Consider the following 10,000-nt stretch of genomic DNA (forward strand, 5'->3'; position numbering starts at 1 on the left):
AAACGTAACAGTGTTAAGAAGCCCAGTTGACATGATGCAACTTGTTGGCTTACTTTATATATTTATGTTAGAGTGGAATAGGCCATTTCCTAGTTCATTTCTGCCTCCTCTTCAAAGCTAGTGTAAGTGCGAAGTTTTTGTGATGGTAATTAGTTCGACTTTGCATATGAATGAACGCTAATTTTCCTAAGAAAAACGTTGCACTTGGACTCGATTTGAAGAGAAGTCACACACGAAGTCGGAAATGGCCTATTCGTGATCACCGAAGACAAATCCATGCTTTGGTTCGAGCGGGATTGTAACCTAGCGCCTTCGCCATCAAGAGTCATGTATCATCTCGCGTAACGTATAACGTGATTGGCTCGACAGTCATGCAAGCCAAAACAAAACTAAACAATTAAAATAATAACTCAGACTGAAAAACAATAGGAGGTGCTAACAATACCAATTAGTATAATTACATATGTCTGAGGAGCAGTCGTGGCTCAGATGGCTAGTGCGCGGCTTTCAGAGCGAGAGGTGCCCGGTTCGATCCTCGGTGACTTCAACGTCTGTTTCGACTTTCCTCTGATCCGTGTAGCTATAGCTTTAAATACCCGTAAAACGGAGCACTGACGGAGGGAGGGGGATAAGGGGCGCACCGTCGCACCGTCGGCTTCCCTTGATACCAGCCTCGTAGCTGAAGGAACTACCGACGTTAAATAAAGTGACTTTACCTTTACCTTTAATGAAATTTCTCTGCCGTAATTGGTTGCACGTCAGACGAAGAAATTAATTGTTTTAAAGAAAATGCATGTTTTTCAAATAATCAGTTATACCATTATTCACCTCCGGCTCAGTGAATATCGGTGAAAGCAAACCTCGACTATTGTTAAACAATAGCAGGTTACGAGAGCTGCTACATTAATGGACATCAGACTTCAATGTCTTCAACTTAAGACGGTTTGAGCAAGGACAATTTCAACGTCAGCAAAAATGTCACTTCCTGTATAACTTGACTCTCTCATTCGGATTTCGCGATTATTCCATCTTGTTCATGTTGTAAAATACGGGCGGACTATCATTAACTGGATTGATACGAACCGTTTAAAAGTAAAGGTAGAAAATGGACGACGGTTCATTGCTGTATACTCACGTTTTGTCTTCGAAACCTGAAATGTTGTGATTTCACGTTGTTGTTTTGCAGAGTACGGCCAAGAAATGCTCTGAAAGGCGTGCCTCACATGCAGCACGATTATCCTTTTTTGACCATAACAATTTTTTTTTGACCAATGCTATTCGTCCCTTTTGGCGTTGTCGTTGCCGGAACCGTCGTCGTTGTTTAATTAAACTCCCTATTTATTCCAGTATCTCAAAGTGGTTAAGTGTTTTTTAGAAGGATTATATACACCTTATTCCAAAATGGCCGCAATTTTAGTATTCTTTTCTTTGGTGTCAAATTGGCCCTTTTTGGCTTCGCTTTCAAACGTAAAATTCAAAGGAATATAAAACCTTGAACGAGGCCAGAAGGGCCAATTTGCAATCAAACAAAAGAATACTAGAAAGGAAATTAACTTTATATTTAACTAATTGTAGCTGACTACTTTGATAATGTTATGACGAAATTCATTGTCAATAACAGGACAGACGCATGAAAAACTCGTCAATTTGTTTTTTACAATAACAAAAAGGCAGAGGGTGAAAATTAAGTCAAAACACGAGAAGAACGCGAGACAAAAATGCGAGCAACTTGAATCTGACGCAAGCACGTCATTCTCGCATAAATTATAACTTTATGTGTCTGTCCGCTTAATGACAATAAAAATTAACCAATGAGCGCGCGAGAAGTTTGCAGTCATTGTAAAAAAGTGTCTAGTCGTTCTGTTGTAGCGCTGGGGCACTAATTGGAACACTTCTATCAAACACGCTTAAATCTTATCATGAATCTGTCATAAGCAGAGGCTGTTGCAGAGAGAATGGAACAGAGGCAGTCTGAATTAGAGCAGGCACCAACACAAGCAGCTTTGGAAAGGGAAATTCCCACGACAGCTCAGCAAGTCAGTGTCCAAGAAAGCGAAGCTCAGGTGCTGGTGGGTGAAAACAGGAGAACACCTCCTATAACCGCCCAGCAACCACAACGACGACTAAGTATCAGGTCGCATCTGGCGCCCTTCTCGTTCCCACAGGTAAGAGCATTAAATTTATGTTGAATTGACTTTTTTAGACAAATACCGCTGAGCGATTCAGTGTCATTTCCATTCTCAACACTAAGTCACCAGATAAATCACAGGCAGCCCAACATCAGTGTGAGGAAAAACCAACATGGCCGAAAATATTAGTATTTGTATGGGAATGCCGATAAAAGATATGTAGAATAATAACATATATAAAATCTCAATCAAAGCCTTTCCGTATTGCCATTGTGGGTGGCTTCCTTTCTGTGTGATTATTTTGCACATTCAACGCGATTTGAGCCAATTTTTTTATTCCTGGGTTGCCAAATCCTTTTTTCTTCGGCCATGTTGGCCTTCCCTCACAGTGGGAGCTTGGGCTGCCTGTGGAGAAATTTGACAGCGCGTCTGCGATTCTTTTACCGTATGCTAAATCTCTCGAATACTTCCTGATTACATTCGGGATGTCTTCACTTTAATAAAGTTCTTTATCATTATGATTATTAGTATCATTTCGCATAGTTTAGCTTATTTTGGGGATGCTGTCGTTAATAATAATAATAATAATAATAATAATAATAATAATAATAATAATAATAATAATAATTTATTATCATCATCATTGTTGTGGCTCCGCGCGTTTTCTTCGCGTAAAAATTCTCTGTAATTTTACCTCTTTCGTTTCTTAGGGCCAACCAGCCCCAGGTCCATTCAATGACGAAGAAGACTGCATGGTACCCAGTACCCCTACCTTATTCGTACCAAAAAGAACAGATGGCTTTGCGGAGGCTATCAGGTAAAGGTTCCCATACTTACAGGGACTTGGTCTCCTTAAACGTACGCATCTTAACTCCTTAAACTTACGCATCTATTTCTAGACTTAACTTTTTGCAAGAAACCACTCGAAGACCTTGCGGGAAGAGCAAAATGTTATACAAAGCAAACGAAACTATCATCCTTGTGAAAATTTCGTAAAGTTGAACTCATTCTGTACTCGGTCGAAAAGGAAAACTAACCTGACGAACAAACGAACTTGAATAATTATTAACCGGTGTTGTAAGGAACGATACTAAAACGTAATCACTTATTGTACGATTTTCTTAACTGGGACGACGCATATATTAACGAAAACAAGTCCTACAAATTTCTCGTGAACACCGTCGTTGATTTAATGTTATGGGCTCTTTTGATTAGACCCCAATCTACCTTTAATTCAGTGAACAATAGAGCTTAGACAAGATTGGAGAATAAGCTATTTTCACGTGGAGGTACAATAAATTTCGCGCAGGGAGCCTCGATTCCGCTTTCTTCTCCATGGGACAGAACTGTAAGAGTTTATCTGTGGACTGAAGGGACGCAAACTTTAAAACTGACCAAGGTGGGAAGTAGGTTATTTACTTCTCTGCAGTCGAACCCTTTCTTAGCAAGAGCGGAGACGCTACAAACTACGTTGATTTTTTTTCTTTTTCTTCTTACGCGTGACGAGCATTCCAGGGATTTTTTTCTTTGACTGAAATTTAAATCTTTACACCCGTTTCTGATGAAGGGCTCTGTCACTGGTTAAACAATTTAAACAAGCGAAATATTTGTGTTGTGATCAGACGTTTTATAAGCTAGTTAATGTGTCAAAGTAACAACATTTTTATTTTTCATCTTGAGTGGCTTGGCTTTCTGCAACCATTTTCAAGACCCTCTAGATTTAATCGTGTTAGGCGTTCTTTATTCGAAGCGCTAATGGCCCTCGACAGTGCTGGAAATAACAGTCGGTCATCAGACATTGTCCGACCAAATTTTGAAAATGTCCGGCCAATTTCACATTATGATCGGACACGATGACCGAACATCTCACCAGCACATCTTGAGTTATCTTCTTCAAGGTGTTGCCAGTCAATAAATTATGTCCGGTCCAATTTGTCAAATGTCCGACCAAAATGAAGATTTGAAAGGACATATGTCCTGTGAATAAAGAAAAATTATTTCCAGCACTGCTCGACCCATACACATGCGAAGTTTCTTTGTACGGGAGCTTCTAAAATGTTTTTTTTTTAACGCCCTAGAGCTAGCCTCGTTTGTCTTTGTCCACAGCTCTCCTCAAATAAACCCTGCATCATTTTCATTTGGAGCACCGGGTGAGAGTTCAATGTCGTCAGCTGGTGTGTTACAGCTTGGTTTGTCAGAGGAAGGTGCGTGATACAGTACTACAGGGAACGGTGAATGGATGAATAAATAGACTACAATTAAATCCTAAGCATCAGAGAATTGCAACACTTTCAAGTACTACTTTCAACTAAGACCAGAGAAACAAAATAAGAAAGGGATTGCTCGGATAAATTGTTCCAATTTTGAGATAAGTTCATTGGACCAAGAAACATGCTATGTCTTTTAATTAAACAAGAGAGCTTACATTTTCTCTTTTATACCCTAAAATGTGAGATTTTTGGAGGTTAAGGGGAGTTAACGAAATCCGTTAAAGGAGATGGGAAGCTTGGAAACCCTTGACTCCTTTTGACTCCTTTTGACTTGTTTCTCGCGTTTTACAGGTCCAGATGTAATATCTAACAACAAGAAAATGAAAATACTATTTCTTTAATGCTGCTTAATTTGTACTTGAACAATAGGAAATAAATAAGCAGCACGAACGAAAAGTGCAACAAGACAGTGGCTTCGCAACAACCCTCGAAAGTTTCATATTTTGTCTATTTCTTTGCCGTTCTCTTGAAATCATCAAATTTAAGATCTTTAGAGACGTCACGCACAAATTTTAAAATCTGCCCTTTACTGGTTCTTGGACACAAAATTTAACGTCGTCTTTCATAAATAATTACGTAACCCTGGTCGTATCCTTTGGATCGATTCCGTTTATTCCAAATCCGATTCAAGCAAACACGTTTTCCAAAAATGGTATAGTGGAACAGTTGTAAAATGAACCCAGTTTAATGGCCTAGCACCCACGAGTCTCCAATCAAATCAGTGGTAGAGCATCCGAACTAGTAATCGGAAGGTCCTCGGGTCGATTCCTGCAAGGGAGCACTCGGATTTTTTCCGAGTCTCCCCAGGTCACCACTGAAAAATATAATCTCTTCAGATCTTGTATTGTACCTATGACGTGCCCCCAGTTAACATGTGCACTTTTATCATGCAGGGCTCCGCGTGGACGATACTCAAGTAGACTTGATGGGGGGCTCAGACGAAGCATCAAACGAGAGGCCCTCGTTCGTGGTTCCCACAGGTAGGACACTGCGAAGTCACACCGGCAAAAGAGGCTGTAGGAGCTGCGAGGAAGCAGTAAAGAATTACAGGAAGACAGAAAGTGCGTCGTTGTTAAAGATTGTAAAACAGAGAGTTGGAGGAAAGAATCAAATCACCCTTTTACTTAGTCCTTCGAGAAGAAAGCGAGGTAGCATAAAAGGTAGATTAAAGGTAGATTAGCCAGAGTTTCAATGCAGTAATGATGTCCAAGAATTGTCACCTTTCCCCTCCCCCCCCTCCACCCCCTTCCCATCCCCAACACGCACACACGCTTCACATTTGGCGAGTGTTACACGAAGGAAGTAGATTTCTCAAGAACTTTATTACAGTGAAGGAAATCTTTAGAAATGAAACTGCGTGTGTCGACTTTTGTTTCTATAACCTATGGGTTTTTTTTTTCTACTTGGCGCTAGTCTCCCCAACTTTCCAATGGCAAAGTAAAGTTGTAATCTTCGCAGGAAGTTTGACTATATGGAGTGGTTAATAGTAGTGAAGCAGTAGAGTTAACTTTGAGTTAGAGAGTACTTAAAACAACGGAAATACTTGCTGCTGACACTTTCCGAACAGCAAGAAAAAGGTAGTCATCTGATAGGTGCATTGAGTGGTTTTCGTTTGAAGCATCTGAAGGTATTTTGTGATTTGTTTGATTTTGCATTAGTACGCCTCGAGGTTGGTTTAAAATATCTTACGTTATTAAATTTTCAATCGCGGTGTTTGCATTTTTACAGTTGTGATTGGCTTATCCAATCTCGGGTATCAACCAATAGAATTACCGCATAACCTTATATGGAAACTGGTTATGCTGGTGGTTTTGAAAACTGAAACCACTTCCGTTCGTTTTGTAAAAGTGAAGAGTTTCAGAGTTTAATGAAATTTAATAAACCAATTGTTCCATTCGTGCTTTTTGAATACGAGATTGGTTAAAGCCATCTCGGCGCGCTTATCGGCGGCTGGATATAGTTTCTTTTCTTTTCATTGTCGCGTTCGATTATCTTTGTTTGTATATTCTTTTCCTGTTATGATTTTCTTGCGGCTCAACAGTACTCGTTTAAACGCCTTCCTGAACCAATCTGAGCTCTGTAAACGTTCTTTTCCTTGGAAGTTGTCCTTCAGGAGTAAATCGGTCGTTGCACTAGTGATGCCACAAGGGATTTATCTTTAGAAATTCTTTCGACAACACTCCCAATTTCGCTTTTCCCTGCTAATAGAGAGATTCGCTGGAACTACAAACAACCGGGCCGCTTCTCATCGTCAAAGGACAATATGTAAATTCACCTCTCAATTTCAGTATACTATTACAATAGGTAGAAAAGTACTGAGAATCAAGTTACTATCACCTTAATTTAAGGAGGTAATATTGGTATAACACCAAATTCCCATAACCAGCTAACGAAGAAATCTATAGAAGTACTTAGGAGAATGAACTTTTAGGCCATGGTAGTCAAGGGGCCTTAAGGGTTCGGCTAGTTATCTGAAGCCAACAGGCAAAATAGTTGCTAAAATCAAACAAGTTTCTTTGATCTTTACTCTTTGGGAAAACGCAAATTTTAGCTTTCATGGCGTTTGCCATTTCGTCTTTTAAATTCTATTAGCGCGTATATCAATGGCTGTCAATCTGCGCCATGGTCTCCTTTTTTTAAAAATATTGTGTGGGGTTAATATTTCAGGGTTGCCAGAAGCATCTGACACTAGTAGTCAGCCCGCAAACCAGCGACTACCCAGCAGCAGTTCAGACACAAGACAGCTTTCTCTAGAAAGCCTTGAGAGCGAACCAGAAGGCGGTAACATAGCTACGGTGCCTGCAATCACGGTGACTGAGGCATCAGAGGAATCCAACGAACAGAATGTCCCCGTGTCACAGGCACATCCCGAAAGCTTAGAGACTGAAGTGGTGGAGCTGTTAGACGACGCAGAGGCACTGAAAGAAGATGAGGCAGGAGATCACGAGGCCGAAGCTAAAGAAAGGTTTGTTTTCAACCAACGCCTTCTTCTTCATCTGTAAAAAAACATTCCATTTAAGTTGAGATTATTTCACTGCACTGCAGAATTGAGGAAGAACTTCCTTATGAAGGCAGCGCAACTCATCGGCATACTGGCCTGACTTTCAATTTGACCAGGAACCCATGACCCGGAGCCTACAACTCCCATACTGGGCCTATGTCACGGCATTTTTACAGACCGATCTACTTTCAGACTACCTTCTCCGATAAAAACATATTTCCTTGCACAACTTCTCGGATGACTTAAACAACGGACGGAAGGCAAATCTTTGCGTTTTAGGTTCTCGTAAGGGTCATTTTTCTTGTTAGTGACGTGGATTCAACGAATTTATCTCACAAATCAGTCTTCGTGATCTACGTCACGATATGCTCACCGAGAAGAACCGACCAAAGACTAAGGCGAATAGTCTCTCAAAATGGCGGCTTGAAGTGTGAACGTTTTCGTTTTGCATAAGTGCCCTAGATGATGTGAGAAACTGTGGTCTCTGTAATTTAGACGCCAAGAAGATACCATATGGTTTTTAAAATAGTAGCTCTTCGATGTTCTGTGTAGCTCTTAGATGTTCTATGTTTTAAAACATTCCATGTTTTGTCTTTCTTATTTCCAATGTATGTATAGACGTGACGAAGCAACTTTCGAATCTCGGGATTCTGTGAGGGAGGACGAATCACGACCGAGCACTTCAGGTGAGAATTATTGTGTAGTTTGTAACGTAGTGTTAGTTACAGTGAGGCGGACTTTTCTGTGTGTAACCTTGCGATGTACCGGAATCCTCAGCTTCGGTCAGACAAGGTTGGTGGAATCAAATCTCATCTGGGACTCGTGATTATTTATTTGGGTCAAATGTTCACTATATCGCTTATATAGGCCGCGTTTCTGGTGTAAGTGTATATCAGCTGTCAGAAGAAATAATTTGTGTTCGAGACGCTAAATCCGTTTTCCTTTGCAGGAGTATCGTCTGATGCTGGTGTCCATTCTTCTGCGGGGTCCACAGCAATGGGAACAAGTACGGCTAAAAAACCCAGACAAGGTACGGCGAGTTCCTTCGTGTGTCTCTTTGAGTGCAAGTGAACAAACTTGCTTGTTTGTTTCTTCGCTTTTGCTTTCAAATTTACTCGTTATTAAGGGTGAAGGTCTTTCCTGTAGTGGGCTTTTAAAGTTGATGGGGTTTCTTTATAATCAATAAATCTTTCTTTCAGATCCAAATCGGACTAAAGGTAGCGTGGTACAGTTAAAAAGGCCTGGCACATCAGCCACTTGGTCTGGTACAAGGGGAGGTCAGCAAGCACAAAGAGGTAAATAAAACGTGGAAGTGGTTCCCGTTTACTGGGATCATTTTTGAGAGAAAAAAAAGCAATGGAAATAAAGGGTGCAAGTAGTTTCGGCCTTTTTCCCCGGAACGGTCGGATAACATCGCAAAGTATCCTAGAACGGATGCTTTTAAGCCGTAAATATCAGAAATGGCTGTATTCCTGACCTTTCCCCACTTTTGTGGCATTTGTTCGTCAAGTCTGAGGACAGTATCCTGAGACAACAGCTTGAAGGTTTCAGATGAGAACAGATTATATGTGCCAAGACGTTTTTATTATCGCACTTGTGGGTGTTTCTCCGGTAGCAACGAAAGGAAAGTCTGAAGTGCTTAAAAGGGATTTGAACTCACGACGTCTGCGATGCGGATACAATGCTCTGAAGCCAACTGAGACCTGATTTTTATGAGTTTGTAATTAATAAGGTGGAAGAGGATGCAACTCTTTCCGTTAAAATCTCTTTAAATTATGGTTTCTGATTTCAGGTGCTCCTGCATCTGGCCGAATGCGAAGACTTAGAAGGGATCCCGTGGCAGGTGAGATGATTGTTTATTAAGTATTCTCCTCCTTTGTGTCAGGGCTTAAAATGGCTAACCGACCCAAATCCGAGATTTCCCGATCAATAAGGATTATGAAAATTTGATTTTATCTAGCGAGTTCATCTACGGAAATCGATCAGAGATTTCGAGCTGGCGACAAAGCGAATTGATGAAGGGCTAACGCTCGGAACGCCAGCGTGCAAGTATTTTTGTGGTGCTTAATTTATCAACTAATTTGATAAAACAAAATTTTGTTGTTTCATCCCCATCGACTTATCGCCGCAGTTTATTTAGAAATCAACCTCTTCGTGAATAGATTATGGTCGCACATCGGGACAGGAGGGAAAATTAGAGTAGCACCTTGTGTCAGAACAAGATGGAGGCCGAAGAGGCCCACAGTCACATGATTTCTGTCATACGCTTCGACGACGTCATCAAGCATGGCGTAAGTTGTTGTAACCGAAAGGTTCAGAACCAGTGCATTAACCCATTTATTCCATATAGAACGAAATAAATATTATTTTAAGTTTATCTATAGTTAAAGCTATATCGCGTGGACACGATATAGCTGCAAAGATATACAGTGACCTCAAGCTCGCTTTTTGAAGCGTAAGAAACCGGAAGTTACTCTTACCGTAGTTTATTTTCTGACAAGTTTCCAAACACTATTAACGGTGTATGATATATATTTTTAAATAGGCGATTCTTGTTATTTCTTGAATTAATTGCTTCCCTATTTCGACGCTCTGAAATT

At 40.5% G+C, this 10,000-nt stretch overlaps 1 protein-coding gene across 4 annotated transcripts in view; it reads left to right on the forward strand.

The window, feature by feature from the left end:
* LOC137974773 (nucleoprotein TPR-like) overlaps positions 1–10,000 on the forward strand; it is a 124,405-nt gene that overhangs the window by 65,463 nt on the left and 48,942 nt on the right. For 3 of the 4 annotated variants that reach the window (XM_068821750.1, XM_068821749.1, XM_068821752.1), the window contains exons 49-57: positions 1,936–2,165; positions 2,840–2,946; positions 4,236–4,333; positions 5,293–5,379; positions 7,067–7,364; positions 8,019–8,086; positions 8,350–8,430; positions 8,600–8,695; positions 9,193–9,243. In XM_068821750.1, coding sequence (XP_068677851.1) covers positions 1,936–2,165; positions 2,840–2,946; positions 4,236–4,333; positions 5,293–5,379; positions 7,067–7,364; positions 8,019–8,086; positions 8,350–8,430; positions 8,600–8,695; positions 9,193–9,243 — 1,116 coding nt within the window. The remainder of the gene's footprint in view (positions 1–1,935; positions 2,166–2,839; positions 2,947–4,235; positions 4,334–5,292; positions 5,380–7,066; positions 7,365–8,018; positions 8,087–8,349; positions 8,431–8,599; positions 8,696–9,192; positions 9,244–10,000) is intronic. The other variant, XM_068821751.1, reaches the window with a different exon arrangement.

This window comes from Montipora foliosa, chromosome 11, assembly GCF_036669935.1.
Source record: "Montipora foliosa isolate CH-2021 chromosome 11, ASM3666993v2, whole genome shotgun sequence".
NCBI lineage: Eukaryota > Metazoa > Cnidaria > Anthozoa > Scleractinia > Acroporidae > Montipora > Montipora foliosa.